The 23450-nt window shown below is 41.2% G+C and overlaps 2 protein-coding genes across 3 annotated transcripts in view; one reads left to right on the top strand and one right to left on the bottom strand.

Moving 5' to 3' along the window:
- LOC118419568 (gephyrin-like) overlaps positions 1–9781 on the top strand; it is a 31954-nt gene extending 22173 nt beyond the window's left edge. Inside the window, exons 13-22 of the mRNA XM_035826016.1 lie at positions 407–465; positions 1308–1461; positions 1931–2052; positions 2470–2557; positions 3483–3556; positions 4492–4556; positions 5117–5220; positions 6081–6177; positions 6612–6746; positions 7204–9781. Of these exons, the coding sequence (XP_035681909.1) occupies positions 407–465; positions 1308–1461; positions 1931–2052; positions 2470–2557; positions 3483–3556; positions 4492–4556; positions 5117–5220; positions 6081–6177; positions 6612–6745 (897 nt within the window). The 3' untranslated portion in view covers position 6746; positions 7204–9781. The remainder of the gene's footprint in view (positions 1–406; positions 466–1307; positions 1462–1930; positions 2053–2469; positions 2558–3482; positions 3557–4491; positions 4557–5116; positions 5221–6080; positions 6178–6611; positions 6747–7203) is intronic.
- Positions 9782–13858: 4077 nt separating this feature from the next.
- On the bottom strand, positions 13859–22665 carry LOC118419578 (cell adhesion molecule 4-like). 2 transcript variants are annotated; one of them, XM_035826024.1, is made up of 8 exons: positions 22498–22665; positions 18763–19125; positions 18038–18316; positions 17448–17732; positions 17072–17104; positions 16636–16762; positions 15673–15745; positions 13859–15243 (listed from the first exon to the last, which is right to left on the bottom strand). In XM_035826024.1, the coding sequence occupies exons 1-8, from the start codon at positions 22544–22546 to the stop codon at positions 15145–15147; spliced, it is 1308 nt and encodes a 435-aa protein (XP_035681917.1). In that variant the 5' UTR covers positions 22547–22665; the 3' UTR covers positions 13859–15144. The 2 variants fall into 2 exon arrangements, with proteins under 2 accessions (XP_035681917.1, XP_035681926.1); XM_035826033.1 differs by lacking the exon at positions 16636–16762 and adding an exon at positions 16469–16595.
- Positions 22666–23450: the final 785 nt, after the last annotated feature.

The raw sequence follows: 23450 nt of genomic DNA, 5'->3' as shown, positions 1-23450 counted from the left end.
TCTCCACTACGAACTTTCTCTGCAAGAACACATTTTGCCATTTCCACAGAAGCAAAGCATCCTTTTTTCCCCTTCATAATCCACCTCTTAGGAGGAAGTACCACTCTGACAGCTTCTTTCCTAGAACTACATCATTATGGAATGGGCTTCCATGAGCCTTGTTTTGTGGTGAATCCTAAGTAAATAAAAAAATTGTAATGTAAAGCAAATTTGAGCTACGTACAGTCAACAGAAAGATAAAAACTGAGGTGGTCTAATCTTAAAACAAGTTTCCCAGTAGGATTCTTGCTATGTCTACCATTGAACTTATTAGTATGATGTGTATACAAATGTAAGCACAGCCTGATTTATGTGTGGGGTGTGTTAGCATGGTTTTGAGTATTGTGTGGGGATATCTTTGTTGCAGGGTGCTGTGGAGGTCCAAGTCAGGATCTTAACATCAGTCAAAAAGGGACAAGATGTCAGGTAAGACCTGTCATGCCCCTCCACAATATTTGTGAAGGCAACATGATAACTGTAACTGTACGGAGATGGAAGGATTTACTTAATGACTTTGAGGGGAGGTAGGATAAAAAAAAATTCTTTCCATGGGACATCAAGTGTTGTAATGCTAGTTCACCTTTATCCTCAAGGTACCTATATCTATTGTATTCAGAACAGTGTGTTTAAGATTATCAATTCGATTGAAGGTGGTTCCAAATTGCAATATTTTTAAAAAATTGCAGTTTGAAACTATCATCTGTCCTCTTAACATCTCTAAATAGTTTACCCTGTTTTTAAAAACAACTGATATAGGTTACCTCACGGATAAAGGTGAACTAGTATTACACCTCACACACAAGCTAGCAGATGTGGTGCTAATGTGTGATTTGCCACATGATGTGTATATTCCTAGGGGTTTCATTATTTCAGGTCAATGTTGTCATATTATGATATTTTACAAGACTACTTCACATTACTGTCACATTCATAGAAATACCAGAAGTAAGAAACGTATGTAGAAACATAGCAATTTAGCATTTCTTTCAAGTTTTACCCTCTGACCATTATTTTTATGTTTTTTTTTTTTTGCATCAACATTTATCCTCATTCACATAACAGTTTACAGACATTATGGTACAATACATGATGATACATGAAAAAGCAATAATTATTGTGATCAAGTGTTCATGAGCGTACAAAGATTGTTGTCTATTTCCATATTGCTGTTTGCCCCGTTTTTAAAAAACGCTAAATTTGGTTTCAGGTTTAAAAAAAACATAGATAGATACAGTATTTAGCAATTCATGTTTGTATCTGCTGCCCAGGCTAACAGGGAGCGACATTAAGAAGGGAGAGCGTGTCCTTGAGAAGGGGATCCGCATGGGTCCGTCTGACGTGGGTCTGCTGGCAGCTGTGGGGGTGACGGAGGTGGAGGTGTACAAACTGCCTATAGTGGCCGTCATGTCCACTGGGAATGAGGTGGGTCCCACTTGCACATGTACACTGGGCACTGAGCATGCATTTCTGTTTTTGGCGATGCCTCAGGGGTGAGACAAATGGTATAGTGTTCAAGAATTAGTATAGTCTGCAAGAATTCTAGGAATTGTGCAGGCAGTATTTATGGAACCCGGTAGATTTATGAAAGTTGATGTTACACTTTTCTCTGTTTAATTCAGTCTATTTATGGTGAGGTGAATGACTGTCTCCAGCACAAGTCATGCTGGAACAGTTCCATGCAGAACAAATCAGCTCAACATAATTAATACCTGTACACATCCCTTTGTTTGTGTTCACATTGCTGAGAACAACTAATATGGACATGCCTCACATACATAACAGCATTATGATACTTGAGTGAAATTCATCACAAGCTTAATTCTTATCCACAGATTCTTCCCTTGTTCTCTTTTCATTCATAACACTTCCCTTCCCTTTATTTGTGGTGCAGCTTGTGGACCCAGGCGAGCCTCTCCAACCAGGACAGATCAGAGATAGCAACAGGGCCACTCTCCTGGCAGCCCTGCAGGACCATGGGCTACCCACACTGGACATGGGCATTGCTCCTGACAGGTAACATACACACTGTACATGTACATCATGTCTACATGCACATTTGATCACATAGTACATGTACATCATGTCTACATGCACATTTGATCAGAGATAGCAACAAGGCCACCCTCCTGGTAACCTTACAGGGCCATGGGCTACCCACACTGGACATGGGCATTGCTCCTGACAGGTAACATACACACTGTACATGTACATCATGTCTACATGCACATTTGATCAGAGATAGTAACAGGGCCATGGGCTGCCTACACTGGACATGGGCACATGGCTCCTTTCCTTAGAACCTATGCAGGGCAGACATGTATAGTAATGGGATTTTTTACAAAACGTTTGGCTATGTACCAAGAAGTCTGCATATCTATACATGTACATGTATTCATTTGAATGTACATTTGTATGTTGTTTCTTCTTTAGTCCAAATGAGATGCTGCTAATGCTTCAAGATTCCCTGAACAGAGCAGATGTGATTGTTACATCTGGAGGTGTCTCCATGGGGGAGAAGGTGAATATTTCTCTTCCTGTGTCACTGTACCGTGAGAAACCAAACTCAAAGAAGCGGCGCAAACGAGAGTTACCGATCCCCGGCTGCCACACGTGTGCCTGCATTCATGCACCTGCCCCACTACCAGCTGGCCCCACTTATGCCGGCCCCAAACTATCGCTTGCAAGCAATAGTTGAGGCCAGCTGGATCGGTGGACGGATGTTGCGGCGGGCGGGTGTGCGGGTATCGGTAGCTCTTTGTTTGGGTTTTCCCAGGGTAGTGTAAGTGGTTGTCTTTTTCATCAACTATAGTATAGGCCATAATGAGATATCTTTTCACATTAAAAAAAATTCTGAAAAATAGTGATATTTAGAATACGATGAGTAGTTGTTTTACTTTTTTAGGTATCCTGTCTTGCTCGATAATTGTATCTACCCCTCTGTCTGAATGTTTGGTCAAGTTGCCTCTTTGTCTGAATGTTTGGTCAAGTTGCCTCTTTGTCTGAATGTTTGGTCAAGTTGCCTCTTTGTCTGAATGTTTGGTCAAGTTGCCTCTTTGTCTGAATGTTTGGTCAAGTTGCCTCTTTGTCTGAATGTTTGGTCAAGTTGCCTCTTTGTCTGAATGTTTGGTCAAGTTGCCTCTTTGTCTGAATGTTTGGTCAAGTTGCCTCTTTGTCTGAATGTTTGGTCAAGTTGCCTCTTTGTCTGAATGTTTGGTCAAGTTGCCTCTTTGTCTGAATGTTTGGTCAAGTTGCCTCTTTGTCTGAATGTTTGGTCAAGTTGCCTCTTTGTCTGAATATTTGGTCAAGTTGCGTTTCTAGAACGGTTCTCATCAGCCCTAACATGTGTAGAAGTAACCTCTGTATAAGACATTAAGAGCAGTGCAAAGCTGTTGTCCTGTTGTAGTCCCCCGTATGTGATTCTTGCATCATGTTCACTTGTACAGGACTACCTGAAGCAGGTGCTGGAACTGGACCTTAATGCTCACATCCACTTTGGAAGAGTGTTTATGAAGCCAGGGTAAGAGCCTGCTACATGTATATCTAGCTAGGGCCTAGGAAAAAATGTTGTGTTTCCTGTTTCCCTACCTACCCTAGAAAAATCCGCCAACCCTAGACTTTTTTAGGGGGTGGGCAGTAGACTCACATAGCTTCCAGGTTAGAATTTGTATTCAGCCTGCTTCCTATTGATGTAAAAACACTGCTTGTCCTATCTAATGAAGGATAAATGTATCTATTATGTACAAAATTAAAGTTTGACATTGAACGACAAGTGTCCTCATGCATTTCAATTTACTTTGTTCAACTGTATATTGTAATATGTCTCACTAGAGTTTTGGCCAGCGTAAAAAAAAGATTACAAGAAAAAAAGGTAATCCCTACCGACTGACCCTAATTTTTTCAGGACTGAAACAGGAAACACAACATTTTTTTCCTACGCCTAGTTTATCATCTTATATCCTTCAGTTCAGCAGCAGTTGTTCCTTATCCACAGAGACATGACAGTGGGTATACCAAAGCAAGTAAAGTATATCATGGAATTTGAAGACTCGTTTACTTGTTCAACATTTCAAAGTTACTTGGACCTAACGTTACATGTATCAAAGAAGGTTTAGACATTAGAAATTCCTCCAATGATTGTAAAAGCCTCCAATGATTGTAAGAAACTTATCCCATACTACAACTTCTGTATTAGTTAGATAAGCGTTAAGTTATAGAACTGTAGTTAATATGTAGATGCCATACTTTGTACCCCGTACAATTGTTGTGCAATAAAGCTATCATCATATGTATAAAAGCAATAAAAAAGCTGTGAATAAACACAGTTAAAATGTGCACTCACATGCAGTTTTATTACTCAGAGAAAACCTTCTTTAAACTTCTTGAACATGTTAATTGACAAGTGTTGTTATAATCTGAAATCTATCTATTTTTTTTCTCAATGTATAATCACAGGAAACCAACAACTTTTGCCACAATACAGTATAGTAGGCAGAAGAAGTTGCTATTTGCATTGCCAGGTCAGTAAAAGTTTCATGGTGCATGTGTATTGAGTGAACTTTTCACTATGGAATTTACCAACACAGATGAGCTTTCATTCGGATATGGTGCATGTGTATTGAGTGTGGACTTACTCCTCTATCGTCCTTCATGCCAACTCTTCTAACTGACTGGCAGTCCTAGACTGATGATTTATTTACTCTCAATATATCATTATGAAAAGAAAAAAAAGTCGCATAATGGTCACTGTACTTTAGTTGTGTCAATAAATCTTTGATATATGTTTGCTGTTACCAAGTACAGTAGAAGCTGCTTAATTACACGGCCTATTTGCCAGTGAATTTCGTGCAATTATCCAGATGGTGCAATAATGCGAAGTCATCTCGCTGGATTGCACCGGTTTGGGATTTTGGGATTCCATGCAGTTAAAAGAAATGTATGTTAATCTGTTGTGCAATTAACTGGATCTACTGTAGTACAAATGGAGTTACTAAAACTTTTAAACAATGTCTTTGTATGATATTGCCTTACTTTGCCCTCCCTTATCATCCATGTTTCTTGTCCTGGCTGGTCTTCTCAGGGAACCCTGTGTCAGCTATCGTAACTTGTAACCTGTTCGTGGTTCCAACGCTGAGGAAGATGTCAGGGTTCATGGAACCTAAACTCACCACTGTCAAGGCCATGGTAAGCACTGTGTAATTTGTACTACTACTCTGCTCTGTCATGTAAAGATAGTTCACCTTTATTCACAGGGTAACCTATATCCGTATTTAAAAGCAGAGTATTTAGGGATTTTAAGTCGGCAGACTGTGGTTAAAACTGCAATATTTCGAATTCATTGCAATTTTAAACCACCGTCCGTTGACTTGATATCCCTAGATACTAGAATTTTTAATACAACAGATTTAGGTTACCCTGCGGATAAAGGTGAACCAGCATTACATTTTGTAAGCGGGTCACAGGGTTCTAGTCAGCGTCTATCCTTCCATCCTTTTTGGAATTTTGCTGCTGGGGACAGACAAAGCTTTTGCCCATTCTGTCCCCTGTGACTGACAAAAGTTGGTATGTAAAGATTATTATTAAACCAAGTGGAGTCTATTGGCATAATTTGCCCTTCAAAATAAGGAAATAGCATTTCAGAGGGTCTAGATTTCAAAAATTTTCCCAGGGAGCATGCCCCTTTACCCTCTAGAATCGTCGAGCCTTGATAGGATTTCCATTCAAAATCCAGGGGACAGAAAAAAATTCAGGCTGGCTAGAACACTGGTGGGTCATGTCTCTTTGATGAGCACATGTGTTTGCTGTTAATTTGATCAAGAAATATCATAGTTTCAAGATGTTTTTTGGAGAGTATTGTAGTATATATATGGCATGTTATGATAATGGAAACGTGGCCGTCTTGTTTAAGCTATTAATGCACACATAGGATGATGTAGACCTTGGGGCTAACATTCTAAGTCTGATTCAAACGCTACCAGATGGACCTGCATGCAAACAAAAGGCAACTTCTGTCAGCGTTAACTGTTAACTTGACATGTCCACAGCTTTTGTCCGACCTGAAGCTGGACCCCAGACCAGAATACCACAGGGCTGCCCTTTACTGGCCACCAGACGACCCTATTCCACTGGCTACCAGTACAGGTGAGAAAGCAGCTTACCTTTGCAACGTAACCTAATGTACATGTACATCAAATCTTCATAATTTCACTGAATGCCATGATACCGCCACATGATGAAAATACATGAATGTAAAATGATTTAAAGTGATGCGCCAATAGAGCGGCAGTAATCCTGAGATATATGAACTGCAGATATTTAGGTGTTCAAAATGCACATGTACTACATGTAGTTATCTTGATTAGAAGGCCTCTATGACGATTTTTTTTATACGATGGTACTATGGCACCCGCTGGAATTATGATAGTTGATGATATGTGTGATCTAGAAATGAATTCAACCTGATATTGGTTGTCATATTTTATATGATTGTGCAACCTAAAGTATCTCCTCAGCTGTGCTCTAAGTGCAGGTAGGCATAAGATATTTCAAGCCCTGTCCTGTGTGGACTCTTGCAGGAAGCCAGATGAGTAGCCGGTTACTGAGCATGCACATGGCCAATGCCTTATTGGTGCTACCCCCTCGTACCGACCAGCGGGCCATGATGCGAAAGGGAGACCTGGTCGATGCCATGATCATCAGCAGGTTATGAGGTAACCCACGGGACTTGTTGTATTTGATGAAACAGCTTAACCCTTAAACTGCCAAAGTTCCAGCCCTATAAAATGCTATAAGTGCCAGGGTTGGCCGCTGACCTCCAAAAAGAAACCGCCGAACAAGGCCGAAGTCCCTAACTTCGGGGGTTTGTGCTCTACACACGCGCAAAGCTGTTACTTCGGGCGAATACGCTGTCTGGGATATATCCGGGCACGGCATACAGGGCATGTATATGTGTGCCAGATATATCCGGGTTTGGCAGTTTAAAGGTTAAGTTTGCATCTTAATGGCAACCTGAGCAATATTACTTTCATTAGCCCGAGTCAGGGTTGTAGATCTTCAATGAAAGTCAATTTTGTGGGGGCACTTTTCTACTTGATAAGATGAAGCAACTCTATTCCATTCCATGCCAACATTCAAGGATCAAGCAGCTGACAGTACCTTTCCCCACAGGTCGGCTGCCAGGCTGCCTTCTTCCACCCTAAAGTTGTGTACATGGCAGTTTGGCTGGCAGATGTGCAAGCCTGGCTCCTGTCCGAACCTGCAGGTGACTGTGTGGACTGTAAAAGGGATGATTCAGACATCCCCATCACACACACACACATAGTGGTGATGGCAGAAGTTTTTACCTCATCAAGTTTACATGGGCATCCAGAAACCAGTACCTACACACCCCATGTACATTCTAAAGCACAGGGGTCAACTGCTACAGTTGAGGGTTATTGAGGTATATAAGGATGCATTGTACAAACTTGTACTTGATAATCTCAGTGCCATTGTAATCAAGACACCAGAGGACCTTGTCTAGAGTATGTCTGTCTGCTCTTGTGGGAGGTGAAGCATGATATATGAACCCCCCAAAAATAAAGGGTCTACAGAAACATACTGTAACAGTTGAACTGAAAGTCTACATATATTATATACACCCACTGATAGCTTTGATCATTGTCAAGCACATCACTGCCAATGACAGACATGGTTACTAAGGTTTTGATGTGTTGGAAATTTTAACAAACAGTACTCCTTAATTGTGAAGCTGATTTCATGCCTTCTGAGGCAACAACAATAGTCAGAACACAAAGTGAATGATGTAGACCCTTCTCTGTATGAAAGCAGTTTCAGTATAGTGTAAAAAAACATAGGGCTTCCTCTCCCACAAACAAGGCTGTGGTCCCTCTACCAATAAACCAACTGTCTTCATGGTCAACTCTCCGCCAACTGCAACCTTAAACCGGAAGGACACGGTAGATCAGAAAAAGGAGGTTTTAAAGGGGAAGGAGCAGCATCTTTTGGTGCGGGTAGCTGTACATATGAGGAGTGCGTATGAGCGCAACACGGGTACTGTATAGGAACAAGTTTAGGAATGGTGAGGGTTGTGTGAGGACTTTAGAATGGTAGGTTTATGGGAGCTTTAGTGGGCTTTTTGAACATGGTAAGGTTTGAGTGGCGTGGCAAAATTAACAACAGCAGCTAAATCTTTTACAAGGTCCTGATCAAGAAGGTGACCGTTTCCATGTTTACCTTTTTCTCCATTTGGAAGTCTTTAATAAGGATGACCACATTGTGCTGGAGCCTCTCCGCACAAAAGATCTGATACCAAAGCAATCAATGCATTTAGCAATTGCTAGGACGGTTGACTTTTACGGAATGGCATTAAGAACAGATTGGTGACGGGAGGAGAGTGGTGAGAATCCAAATACCGTACGTAACTTTTCCGTAGTGATAGAGACAGCAAGCTGTCTACAGTAATGGTGGTGTTAACTGAAATAGGAGTCAACCACGTTGAAAGCTTAAAGAAACCTAAGGAGTGGAATGAATGTTTATGCACCAATCAAATAGCAAATACTCTACCTTGCTGTATGTGTAACTGACAGTCATGTTTGAATTGAAAAGACTACTAGGTGATTTGCCCATACATGATGTGAAATGGACAGTGTGAATGTAGGTGCCAAGAGTTCTTATCATTTGCCTTCAGGTCTACGTATTTTGACACTCAGTACTTGATATTTCCTCTTGTAATGTTCAACTGTAACCTTCTAGAAGTCGAAGGGGCTACACAAGTAGTTGTAAGTTGTTTCCCCACCTAGGCCAGTCATGTGCTGCAGTCTTCTAGTCTTCTTTAGAGTCATCCTTGTAGGTCCATGGTGTGAGGCTGTACAGAACAGTGATGATGTGGCACTAGTCTCTAGCACTATCCAAACAAACCCTAAATGTAGTGACAACATACATCCTACCATCCTCTCAACACCAGACAGCATAGTTCAGTCACATGGACTTTCTTTTGATGTTGTATGGCATTGAACACTTCAGCTAGGTGTCAGATAGATGTAACATCACATTTTGTAGATTTGTACAAGCAATAAGAACTAGGAGACCAATTTTTCACTTTGCAAGACTTTGTTCATTTTTGAAGAAAAAAATGTAAAGCCACACAGAATGCTGGTCTGGTAGCTCTTTGGATCTTGGTGGATCAGATTATCAATCTTCTGCCATAGATCAAATGACATAAATGAAAATGTTTTGAAATAGTCTGATTCTTCTGTGTTACAGAACCTAACTACACCAAGGTAAACTCTTTACCATGTTTGCGACATATTGATCAAAGTGTTGTTGGAAAGTCCACAGCTTTAATCTTTTGCATTATTTGACTCTGAACGGATCATTCACAGAGAAAAAAAAAGCTTAGAATGCAAAATTCCCATGAAGATTGGCAATGGAATGTCTGGTCAATACCTGCAAACTTGACCCGCTTTTGTTATGTTGTTGATTTTGAAAGTTTGGACCATTACTTTGAAGTGTTTAGCAGCCCCAAAAGGCTGACGACTTTTCCGAATATCAAAACAAATATATTGGATTTCTCCAAAGATCTCTGTGCCAAAATTCATCTTTGTGCCATATTTCAAGAGTAGACTAATGGAAGTAGGAATGAATCATTTCCTCATGGCTGACATTAGATTCTGCAGGTTCCTGCTAAGGGCTACATCAATAGAATTTTAAAAAATTGGGTTCGGATAATAAACTACTAACAGGACAAATCTTAAACAGAAAAGGAAGAATTCAGAAGAAAAGAGTGTTAATCAATCCCTCAATCAGTCAATGATTAATCAATCATTAATCATCACCTTCTATCAAGGAAAATAGATGTATGTGATAATATGTTTGAGGCCCAAAGCGTGGTAATGTTGCTCCACATTGCTCCATTTCCAAGAGGACCTATTAGACTAAGTCTGTTTCCCAACGTCATGATGTTTCTAAAGGTATCCTGCTACCAAAAACAAATTTCACATGGACTGTGTTGACTTTGACGCATTTAACAGTTTCATGTAAAAATTACCGAATCTTCCCTTCAATCTGTGAAAAGGCGATAGTATAATTATTGATGTAGACCATTGTTAGTGGGATATAAGGTCCAGAGCCTGGCTATTTCATCCAAACCGTTACGTCTAGATCTACAATATGACACTTTCATATAACACTCTGGCCTTTGATGAACATAATCTGTTTTGCCAGTAGTGTGCGAGGTCTCCCCAAATTTAGTCCAGTCCTGTAGAAGACAAATAATGCTATTGAATGTTGACTCTTTTTACTATTGAATGTCGGTTAAGTGAGCAAAGACTAATATCTAACTGTAAACCTCACCATGGATGTAAATTCTATGATTTAACACTCGGTGCAATGAAATTATATATAATATATATAAATATATATTGTCTTCCAAGAGCTGTAAAGAAAGACATGGTCTTGCAGTTTAAAAAGGTGCATGTTTTATACATTATTTTTTCTTACTGCACCATACTTTCTAGGTGTCAAATTTTCTTTGATCTATTGTAATAATTCCTCTGTCATGCAAGATTTTCTCTTTTTCACAATGAAACTCATGAATATCTGTCATAGCAAATCTAAGGGTACGGTTTAAGAGGGAATAACTCTACTCTTGTCATCAGGTACACATTATGAGTAACCTTGCATACAAAATACGGATATGGTGCAGCTATTGTATATTTTGAATTGATTTCTGAGTTTATCAAGCCTTAACGTATTTGCTGTAACTCTATTGCTTAAGTGCAAGCTGTCCTGACTTGGAAATTATTATGTGTAGACAAGTATCTAGTTTTATACATCTTATGTATGAATTTCCAGGGATGATAGAATGTATGATTTCCATGCCTTTATAATAGTATATGTACATTTCTCTAGGTAGGTTTTTGAAAACTTTCTGATAAATTGGTTTTTTGAAGGATGTTACTAGGTAATAGGGGGAAATTTTCATGTACTGGAAATGCTTGTAGTTTGAAAACTGATAACTGAATGCGCCAACAGAGAGGGGAGACGTACATGTTGTAATTTCCAGACCTGTGTGATGCTTGAAGAGGAGGTGGCAGGACTACATCAAGTTTAACAAAGTACTAGAATCTCTAATAATAACGTCAAGTAGGCCATTGTGGATGGGCTTTGGTACTATGTAAGGCTAGGAAAGAGCTTCCATTTGTACACAGAGGGACTTGCCCACACTGACCCATGTGCTGAGTCCACGGTGTTTGAGGCTGCTGCTGGCTGACGGGTGTTGTACACAACTGACACTTGCATGGTGGAAACTCTGGTTCTGTTCAGGTCCTCTCCGTTCTGGGAAAGGCCAAAGACGTCGCCTGAAGATTGGCAGCTTGCTCCACAGAGTGCCTTTACAACTGCTGCCAGTTGACACACTGCTAGCACCTCCGAGACCTCCTAACACTAGATGGGGTACACCTCATGTGTTGTAAACATTAAGACTCGTTTCGCCCCCCCCCCCCCCAAAAAAAACACGTCTCATATTTGAGTAATCCAGGATTGGAGTAGGAAACAAATATTAGTTTGATTTGTGTATATTAGAAAAGTTTTAGAAAAACGTTAACAATTCACCCTGTCATGAAACACATTGATCAGACAAAAAGGAGAGGAAGTGAATACATTTGGCCAAATCCTATTGTACCAGAAGTGGAGTTGACCAGTTAAATCTGCCTGGAGAAATACCTGGATTATTGCTATAACAAAAACTATGTTGATAGATTACGCATAAATTTAGAACATGAGGTTTCTCGTTGTATGTATTTTTGGGGTCTGCAACATTGCAACCACTTGTGGTAAAAACCGGGGTGTTACTAAAGCATGGTGCTAATGAGTTTGTACAGTGGTGTAGAAAGATGTACTGGACTTTCACAAAACAAGACTTACATGATAGACACATGATATGAATGCACTGCAAACTTAACCTTGTATATATTAGAAGCTTAAGAACAATATATTAGTGAGAGAACATGGTTCAAACGCTTTATAAAGACACCACATTGACTATATAGTTGTTAATATACCCTATGGCTGTACATTGAGTGGTTGCAATACCCCTGAAAAAAGTTACTAATTAGTGTTTCTGAAGAGCCAGGGCCCAGATACATCAGTGTTAGCATGCTGGTAACAGTTCATGTTGCCTTCTTCCATGGGTAACTTTGACTAAACTTCCCTAACATACTTTGCAGACACCCTTTGAATATATATGAATTTTGCCCATAGTTTTCAAAGACCTCCAAGCTGTTTACCAGTTCACAAAATCAAACAAATATAGGAAGTGTTGGTACTGCTTTTCATTGTCTGAAAGTGGGGAAATTTTTTTAATGAATCACAGCCAGTGATCAATAATGCATCCCTTATTGGTTAACTCTAGTTCACCATTATCCGTTGGGTAACCTATATCCATTGGTTTTAAAAAACAGGGTATTTGAGGATTTCACGTCGACGGACGATGCTTCCAAATTGCACTATTTTCACTATATTGCAGTTTAAAACTATCACTCGTCGGCTTGATGTGCCTAAACACCCTATTTTGAAAAACAATGGATATAGGTTACCCCGCGGATAATGGTGAACTAGTGTTAACCGACAGATATAAATTTTGAGCTTTGTGTCACTGGGCAGAACAAAACCCTGCTGAATACCTTGGAAGAAGGCATGTCAGTAGAGAAATCACTCAAAAAACACTTATAAAAAAAGATGTATCCAAAAATGATATTGTCCCATCTCCTTATGCAGTCTGTAGTTACAAAGGCTGCCATAACATGTAAAGCAAATCTGGATATTAGGTTTCTGGTAGGGGTGGGTACCGGTCCAGAGGATCGGGTCTAGGTCTGGACGTGAACCTGTAGCTAATGGTGAAAACTTGTCAATGGAGATACTTAAACAATGGTCAATTTTGCTACAAAGGAATCTGTTTGGTGGAGCATCCAACTCCCTCTGGTGTTTCAAAATCCTTGTAAACAAGGCTAACTGCCTCTGTAGGTTTAACTGTAGAAACATGGTAGAAATGACTTTAAACTCTAGTCTACTTTGCTCGTTATTTTCTTGAATCGGTATCAGGCGGTAAGCCCCAAAACATGTAAATGCCTGCTGACATTGTGTCTTCATTTTTTAATCGGTCTAAGTCGGGTACACTGATTTTTTCAGGTCCCTTTTTTCCGGACCGGTCCAGAAATTAAAAAAAACGGTTTTGTACCGGTACCCACCCCTAGTTTCTGGTTGTTCCGACCCCCCGATTGCAGCCCCATGCTGCACTTCTACATAACCACACACATATCAGTCAGCCAGCAGCGACCTCCTGGGAGCACATGGACTCACTCCAACTACTACTGTACATTTGAAAACCCACCAGTGATTTATTAAATATCAAGGTGAAAAAGGTTATTGTCAGTGGCTCTATTATTGATGTGATTCTTTCACTTTCATCAAAAATTGTACTACATTTTTTTGTAAGTCTTGTAGTGTTACTCCTCCATTTTAGTCTAATGTTGTATGCTTTGCTGCAACAACTACAATTAACTTCTTGTCCTTTGTTGTTGAAGGACAATTTCTTGAACAAGTTACACTTTCTGAAAGACATTTTTGTAGCATCTGGGACATTTTTGTAGCATCAAAAACTTTGACTACTTTACTTGTTGAAAGAGTTCCCCTTAGTTGTTGAAAGAGGTTAAGACATATAGCACCTTTCCTCACATGTCTTCTTAGTGTTCAGGTATACGCTATAGTGGAAAACAAATAGGAAGTGTATGCATAGAAAGACAACCAAACATGACATGACACGTTATTATTAAAAAGCCGCGAGGCACACAGAGCATTTTAATTCTTTCTCAAACTGTCACTGCGATGTTTTTTGGTCATTTGGTCATATGCAAATCTGTTACTGTTCTTAGGTGTGTACAGAGATTACTCCCCAACCTTGACTGAGTGCACTTCGACATTAAACAACGGTAACAGTCATCAAAGATTCAAAAGATTTCTGTAAAACAACTGCAACAAGGGCTGACACATCACTCTAACATTAGTTTACCTTTATCCCTGGGGTAACTTTTATCCGTTGTATTTAAATTGGGGTATTTAGGGATATCAAGTTGACAGACGGGTGTTTCAGACTCGAATGCTATAAAAATATTGCAGTTTGAAACCGACGTCCGTCGACTAGATATCTGTACATACCTTGTTCCTAAAAACAACGGATATAGGTTACCATGTGGATAAAGGTGAACTACTGTTACCAACATCTACCAAGTTGCGACGCTAGACAACTACAAGCCATAAAAACTCAAAAATAGCTGTTTACACACTAAAAAACTTCAAAATACGATTACTTTTCCAAACTTTCCACTGTAAGCTACCTAGACATGTCAATTGAGGTTTCTTCACTATGCTATTAACAATAACTATTTTCAATTGTTTAGTATTTCATGTCTTACCTGCACATAAAAGAAGAAAAAAACTAGGTCTTAGTTATCTATACATGTAGTTCACTGCAAAACATTTAGTTTACTGCACAATTTTTGGGCAATGTTTAATTTTATCGCCCATCATTACGTATGTCCCCATTTCCTTCATTGTCATCATCATTATCGGAACTATCAAAGGTACAAATTCTACAATTCTCCAAAATATCTTAAGCAGTTCTCATTATCAAACTCTTCTCTGTTCTTAGACAGTAAACAAGCCCATATCAGCTTTTTTCAATGATAAAGCCATGATTGCAGGAGAACCGGTTTATCTTGGTCTGAATCTGAATAAGGTTCTTGGCGTTTGGAGTTATCCAACAGTAAAGGAAATAACAAAGCTTAGAAATACCAACAAAAGAGCAGCTTTACTTCATTGTCATCTTCATAGGAAATGGCAACAGACTGCCGGAGGAAGGAAACAACAGCACAATTGCCTATCATGAGAGGAGCACTATTGAAAAAGCAGTAAACTCAAGCTAAGTTAGGATCGAAGACAAACAGCTGTCTGTGAATCAGTTATTTAAAGCCGTCTTAGGCTATTAAAATTGTACACAATTCGCTAGACTTGTCTCCTTGTGGAGGCTGTAAGATGAGTGAGGGAAGGTGTCTAGGCAGTCTGGTCTGGATCTGGCTTCTTCGCCACCTCTGCGTGACCTTCACCCTGGGTCTCGACCTTCACCTCAGGTTCCTCTTCCTTCTTCTCCTCCTGTGGGGATCAAAAGAACAAACCATGATGCAGGGCACAAAACAGATTTCTTGTGTTTGGTAATAGATGATACAGGCTAATGTTTGCATGGTGGTGCAAACATGAACTGATGGTGCAGGGACAGCACCAAAAGTTACAGGAAGAATATAAAAAGGATCCAAATCTACCATACCTTCACAATGACCCAGGAGTAATAGTCATAATGTTACCTAAGGGAATACTGGTTGGAAAGAGTGTATTTCCAATAAATTCAGATTGGATGGAGAAGATATGGATGACTTCAGATTTTTGGCTATTCCTGCAGTGAGTTTGAGATTGAAAGTAACAATATTGATGTTGCCATCATGCTTCAATATTGATGTTCCCAATGATGATGTTGCTAAGGATGAAGCAAATGATGTCTGACTTCCTCAAATCACATGTTCTCACCATTAGATTGAGCTTCTCTTCATCCTTTTCATCCTCAGGCTCTGTTGACACCACTGCTGTTGGCTCTTCGGGGCTGCATTGAGTATAAAATTTCAATTGGTACCAAAGAAATTAAAGAAATGTCTCACTGTGTTAGTATTATCATCCCCATGAAACATGTGGAAACTGTGTCTAGCAACAATAACCCACCAGTTTCCATCTATCAGAGTTGTTGCATTGATGGCTACTTTGACTTAGCATGAGTACCATCCTACTTCATGTTGTTAGTTTACAAGGGGGTTGTATGGTAGCCCCGGTAAACTAACTATAGGATGACACTCGGGCTACCAATGATTGTAATTCATAGGGGCACATATAGCTGCAACAATATGCATGCAGATGTATCTAATGAGTGTTGGTAGCCCTTCTGAATTTCTTGCAAGGGTCCGATGCTTCAGGACCTGTACCTTTCTTTCTTTCTTTCTTTCTTCCTTTAGTGCCCACGATCATGTGTATATTGATAATTATGGCACAGTCTTTATTCAATGTCCTATCTGAGGGACATCCCTAGCCTACTATAACTAGGTACTCATTTTCACCTGACTGAAGTGGAGAAAGTCGTGTAAAGTGTCTTTCCCAAGGGCACAAGGTTGGTGGCATAGCGGGATTCAAACTCAGGACCTCTTGGGCCTGAGCCGAACGCGCTGCCGATTGCGCCACGCACTCTCACAAGTACCTCCAGAGTGTGCATAATGGGGACTGGGTAGCTGAAGATGTGCCATGCCTGTGCCTGTGTTACCCTCCCAGTCAGCCTCACCTTTGCTCAGCGGTGTGGTAATCTCCCCTCTCCTTGCTTCGCCACCATGCAAATGCAACAATAGCGACCAGGACCAGGAAGGCCAGAGCTGCCACCACCCCACCGACTACTGACCCCACAGGCGAGCCTACAGGCAAAGCAAAATCAGAAAGGTGACGTTCTCTCACCTGTCTGGGGGAATCTTGAGCTCATCTGATTGTCGCCGGCGCCAGCACACAAATCCAATGACAACGATCACAGCAACAACGGCAAGAACTGCAATCACTATGCCCACCACAGTACCAGGTGGAGTGCCTGTGAACCCAAATAGGCCTGCTTAAACACAAGGCTAGATAACACAGATTTTGGAGTACAAAAATGGCCCTGAATAGCATCTAATAAAGTGATAAGAAGGGCTCTGTCATGCTCCACTTTCTCCTGATTCTAGATTGTTGCTGCCTTTATTTCTGATAGGACATCATTATTCCAAATTGTCATTTTCTCACTTAAAAGTGGCAGGCAGACAATATCAACTATTATATGCTTGAATAAATCTCTGTCCCTGATATTGGTGCAAATATGTTACTGATCTATGTAGGATGATTGTTAAGGTTACTTTCTCACCTGTCTGAGGCTCTACAATGTTAGTGTCTCGTTCTGTAAAAGAGGAAAGATATGTAAAGGGTATTGTTGGTCATAGAAATACTTTTCTCACTTATGTTAAGATTATGAATATGATAACCATTTGTTCTATGTCTTCTGCACTACCGTCATGAGTGCTAGAATCTCAATTATGTCATGGTGAGTTCTAGTTTTCATTTAGAAGCCCAAGAAATGGTGGCAATCATACAAACATCTGCGAGTCTGTACATTTGTCGTGTCATCTATGTTAGCCAGAAAAGCTGTAAACCTCTCATCATTTCTCATTGTCTTCTGTTTGGACAAGACATTCCCTTTAGAGGAAGGAAACGTTTCTTCTCTGCTGTATGGTCATACATACCTGCAATCAGAATGGTTGCATCGCCACTGTCAGAGCCAAAGTCATTTCTGGCAGTGCAGCTGTAGATGCCGCTGTCCTCTACTTGTGCACTGAAGATCTTGAGCTCGTTCCTGTACGCCTGTGCGCTGGCAGGTACATTTCCACCGTCCAGGGTCCACTGGTAGGTGGGCTGGGGGACGATCCCCTCCTGGGTCATGCAGGTCAGGATGATGTCATCCAGCTCCTGCAGAGCCTCCCCTGGAACCGGGCTTGGGTTGATGTTGACTGTGGACACTGTGGGGGATCCTGGAATAAACAAAGTTTTTACAACACGATGTCATCATTTTGGTCAAGTACAATTGCATCAATCAATTGCTAAATTGCATTGCATGATATTTCACTTGTTCAGTTTTACTGTCTTTGTTATGATAAAGAGATGCTCAAAATCTCAGATATGTCAATTGACCATGAAGCTCTAGTCCTTTGCCTTCTTCACAAAACATTTTCGACATTCAAGCTTTACTTCCCTACGATACTTCTTATTTTGCTATTTGATGTTACCATAAATTCATGACCACCCTGATCCACTGCACCATCTATGTTGAACGTACCGACAGTGACCGAGGCCCTCTGGGCGGCAGTGAAGGCAGGATGCTGAGCCACACACTGGAATGTGGAGGACTGTGCGGTGCTGGCCGTGACGCTGATGATGGACTGGGCGTCCAGGTATCCTCGCCAGCTGGTGATGTTCTCTGCCACGTCGTGGTAAACCCGGGAGCCGTCGCGGGTCCAGGTCAGGTTGGCGGCGGGGTTGCCGGTGTACGCCGTGCAGGTCATCGTCAGGTTGCCGTTGTTGTACTCGTCGGTGATCACAGGATCGTTGGGAGCAACTGCAGATGGGGAGCGAGGAAATGAACACGATGTGAATGAGCTGGTCGTGTAGATTCATTCTTTACTTGTGGAGTACCGAAAGTCTAAAAAGATCTTATTTTAGAGGCTTAGAAAACAGGGTTTAATCATTTACAAGTTCTAACGGCATTTTTCATCCAGAACCAGAGCAACAGTAGATCCAGATCAGTCAACTACAGAAACAAATAGAAGTACATGTAAAGTTTTAACAAAAGTCTATCCTCCATAGCAGGCTCTCTTTGCTCAAAATACACTTTTGCTGGCCCCTTTTTTTTTGTACTAGGTCGCTGATTGCCGGCCGTCGCTGATTACTACCCAGTAAATCAGCGATCCAGTGCAAAAAGAAATGGCCAACAAAAGTATATATGAGCCCAAAAAAGAACCCCAGAGAGCCTGCTATGGAGGGTTATCCAAAGCCACAGCTTACCCAGAGCTACCAGATCAATTTGGACAGATTCCTCCGCAGGCTGCCCATTTAACGCTCCCACCAGGCACTCGTAGGTGCCATTGTCGCTGAACTGCAGGTTGCTGAGGCGAAGGGAGGCCACCTGAGCGCTGTCATCCGTGTTGACCAGGCTAGCCCTGTTTCTGTACAACCCGTACGTGTACGCAGACTGGCCAGGATAGTAGAATAGAACGGGGTCTCTTTCGCCATTCACCCGGTACCACTTGATCTCACGTAGGGTGTAGCCTGCGCTTAGAGAGTAGGTGCAGGTCAACGTGACTGCTCGGCCTATGGACTCCTGCACCGCCGTACTACCGCCGCTGATCGACAGCTGGGCTCTCACGGCTTCAATCAGAACACAAACACAAAGTTAGTTTCGTGAATTCTCGTGAACTTGTATGTATGTAAATGTGGATTTGAAAAGTATTCTATTATCATCACTTTTTTCATGAGACAAGTTAATTTCGTGAATTCTCGTGAACTACTGTATATAAGTCTCGGAAGTGAATTTGAAAAGTACTTTATTCTCATCACTTTTTTCATGAGACTGAAGAGTTAGAATAATAATGATAATAATAACTGCAAGATCATGCCCGAAGGTTAATTGCAAACAAAGCAGAGCTGTGGTATACATAATTCGTCTACGACTGAACAAAGACGGAGAATAAGATCTATAGATAAATTAAGAGGGAAATAACATCAATTCTAAATCTATGTCTACTTAATCTATGTCTAATTGATGGGTACGCATTGCCTGCCATTGATCATTGATGACGGACCAATAAAAGCATAGTTGAAATTTCCTGTAAAAGTCTAAATATTTTACAATAAACCAACAATAAATAAGTCATTCAAGAGGGAAGTAATGTGTCTAAAACGGTATATTACTATCGCTCGTCATACAGGAAGGGGGACTTAAAAGTTTGTTTGGTCCTGTCCGTGCCTGACTCTGCACGACAAGCTGTCAAGCACGCAGGTGTTGGTTCAACAAAATAACCCGGTTAAGTCAGATTTATGGAGTAACGTTAGTGTTTGTATGTTTAGTTTGTTACTCATCCAACTTCCTGTCGACTAACATCCCTTTCTTGCGTGCCGTTTCGTGTGGGTTTGCACGTTTTAAACGTCGCTTTTGCTGTTACCGGCCGCACGGTTTAATTTAATGCAACTGCTGTCACGCCCATGTCAGTTTCACATGTGTAACTTTAGAACAATTTTTCGCGCCATTGTAACAACATATTCACTCGACGATCAGTCGGGTCAGTACAAACGTTAACACTTGGGAGAAGTTCAAATAGAAGTTGATTTCGTACAAGTACGGATTGTGCCGTTACCTTGTGGTAATGTTAGTTAGTGACTCGGCACGTGTCAGAAACCCAGAATGTGTTAAATGTTTACATCACGGAATCAGGTGAATGTAAAACAAGGGTACTAAAGACAGAGTGTGGTCTATAAAAGCTTCGACTTCCACGTCTTCACGATTGAAATCATAATTACTGGTCACCGTAAAAATGACAAAATGTGCCGTGTTGAATGAAAGTCTTAGTTGTGCAATAAGGGGTATGCATCATGTGGGGGACTTTGAAAACAGCCTCTTAATCGTTATTGAACAATACAGTTCGAAACACCAAATAGCATGTGTCCTTGGTATTTTGATGCATAACATCATCAAGGCACTAGCGCGTCATGGTACCATTAGGAGTCACAACACTTGTCCTTGAGATTTGGGTAGTTAATTAAGAGATCAACAAGGCAGTGACGCGAGCGCGTTTTGGTACCAGTTGGAGTCACAACACTACACGGCTGAGGGCCGCCCGCTGTTTGTTCTTGGCGCGAGTTGATCGCCCCTTTGTTGGCACAACCAACAAAAACTAACAGGCATGGTTCACCTATTGCTACAGGCGGTTTATAACAGGTGTACCTGTTCACTTTGCAATGGTCCATTGAGTATAACGTTACAGATGAACTGAACTCTAAAGGCAGAGAAACATTTCTGTTATCTCCAACTAAAATCGATTCATAGAGATTAAGGACCTCTCGACCCAATGATTCAAGATAGCTTGGTTGTTGCATCAACTGACTTGGTTACATGTCAGGTATTACGTCATCTTTTTCACTTCCACACGCCGTTTGAACCCAGTACCTGGTACAGGTAATCTCCAGGCAGATCTTGTGGTGGCATAAGATAGTATCGTAAGCTGAGGAAGGAATTTAGCCGGCATTCGCGGTTGAATAAAACTCATCTTCCGGCTTAACTCCTTCCCCAGATTATGACACTATCTTATGCGACCGCAAGATCTTCTTCAGGAGATTGTGGTACAGGCAAAGTTGGGGCTGAATTTCATGGGTACCCTGACCAGGCCTCTCCCGTCTATCCATGAGTAACCAATGAGTAAGCTGTTTGTACTGGGTCCACGTTACCTGTAAAACATTAACCCCGCCGTACCGCGCTGCTTTAAAGCAACCGTTGCCACACGAGACGATGTCCCAGACTTCAATCCCGTGGTCTACATATCGATCTGGTCAAGGTGCGATTCTAACCGCCATATGGCTGAGCAAACCGCAGAGCAGACAAAACAGATGTCGTGTTTGTCAAATACGGTTTCAATTCGAATGTGAACTGACAACCGTTGTCAGCATCCTCAACAACAATTTCGAACTCGCACTTCCGAAGGTGTTGCTGCTTCAGGGTCATGAACAGTGAGGCGGGAAGGCATCTTGGATAGAAGCTTATTCGGGAACAGGAGATCCGCACATACACCTCAAAGCATTTATACCGTGATATTGCAGGTGTAAATGTGGTCACTGTGGAGTTTAGTGTAGTATTCCGTCCGTTGATGTTTGGGAATGCATATACATTTAGTTTTATAGTTCTCCTAAGTACCTCAGAAGAGATTTAGGATGATGGAAGTGCAAAAGGAAATCTGTTAGTTCGCAGGTCATATCAAGCTACCTGTTACTTCACTATATCTTACTATATCTTTCAAATTTTAAGCTGTTTCTCGCAGAGTTGCTTTCGTTAGTTAGATTTCATAAAGTCTTGCGTCCAAAATCCTGGAGCCTTCAAAAATGAATCAGGTAAAAAATGTCACATAAAAGGAATGTAAGCTCCTTGGTAAGACATAAGGCGCAACATTGTGAATCCTCTTTACAACTATTGTTCAAGTTTTTAACCAGGCCTTCTAACCAGTTGCGTATGAAAACGACGATAGTCTCCACATTAGTTTTTCTCATTTCGCTTTTCAGGTTAACTTCGACTCAACTCGACCCGACATGAAGATGTCCAGATGCTGTCTGTGTCCGTCCATTGAAGAGGAGTTCATACATACCGCCCTTTCGCAAGCGCCAACCGAAGGATTGCAATGTGCGCCGTGGATTGTCAAAGATGGAGGGCTAATTTGCTCTCTAGTGAGTCAACACGAACCCCAGAGCAAATAACCGCCGCACAGTTGTAAAATGGCGGTAACATAGCCATTTCAACTGTCCAGTTATTCTGCTCTTAAATGACACCAAGTTGAGCAAAAACGTAATCTTATTTGCTACATTTGTTGTGGAGATGGCATAAAAGGTACTAAAAGTTCCGTGTGGCCCTAAGAGCAAGGAAGGTCTTCAGCCATGCAGAACAAGGCTCAAGTTGAAAAGAGCTTAAATCACCCACCTGTTGCAGCATGGGCTATTGGGGAGTGTCTTCAGACGAAACAGAAATGTGTCAAAACTCACCTGTAGCCGCCATGAGGCTGAAGAACACGAATACAAGGAGTCGCTGCATCTTTTCTAAGCAAATGTTGTTGAGTGGATTCTACAAGTTCTAAGAAGTTCCTGGGAGATGTGCCGCCTTTACCACACTGCCGACTCCGGGAGGACGCACAGGAAAGGGGGGTACGTGTAACGGTCAAACGACCACGAGACGACTTGGTGATTGGCCCTTTTGAATCTTCAGTTAATATTAACCCAGGTGAATGTGCACATGTTTGCCTAACCTCGCCGTCTGATTGCTCCATTTTACAGCTAGCGTCGGTTGGATGACATCACCTATGAGATCACCGTTACGCCTTATTTGGTAAAGCGTTGTTTGATTACCAGACAGACATCTTTTTTGAAAAGTCGTAAAAAAGAGTCACCGCCCACCTTTCCCTCCCTGCAGTACATGTTAGGGTCATGACTGAGAGTCCGTAGGCAGGGTTCATGTCAACTACTTTTATTTGGCACGAACCCGTGGGTAGAATGTAACCACAATGAACACATATTGTGGGAACTGAAGAAAGGTCCTTTGAACAGTCACACTTAAGTTCAAACATTTAACAATTAACGTTGCCGAGTTCAAAAGTTCAGCGACGTCAGATAGGACCACGATTTGCCTGAAACAAGGCAGGCCCTAAACCATACCATATGCACCGCTTACAATGAAGGTTCAACTGTGGTCATGGTGGTTTAAACCTTTTAATACATATTTGTAAGCTTTTAGTTCTATTCGCCAGTAACCAGCGACTATGCCATAGTTGTTGGCCGCTAGCTAGTGCATTACCATTAATTCGTTTGTTTAGTTGATGGTTTCCCTTGGTAACTAATGACTACTTTTTCAAAGAGAGTAAACAAAGAAGACAAAAGAATGATCAGAAAAGTAAACCTTTACAGAATGACTAATGTACACACGGTGGCCACGTCGTGAATGT

Source organism: Branchiostoma floridae, chromosome 1 (genome assembly GCF_000003815.2).
Source record: "Branchiostoma floridae strain S238N-H82 chromosome 1, Bfl_VNyyK, whole genome shotgun sequence".
Taxonomy (NCBI): Eukaryota; Metazoa; Chordata; class Leptocardii; order Amphioxiformes; family Branchiostomatidae; genus Branchiostoma; species Branchiostoma floridae.
Note: the sequence above shows the minus strand (reverse complement) of the source record. Positions and strands in the feature narration are given on the sequence as shown.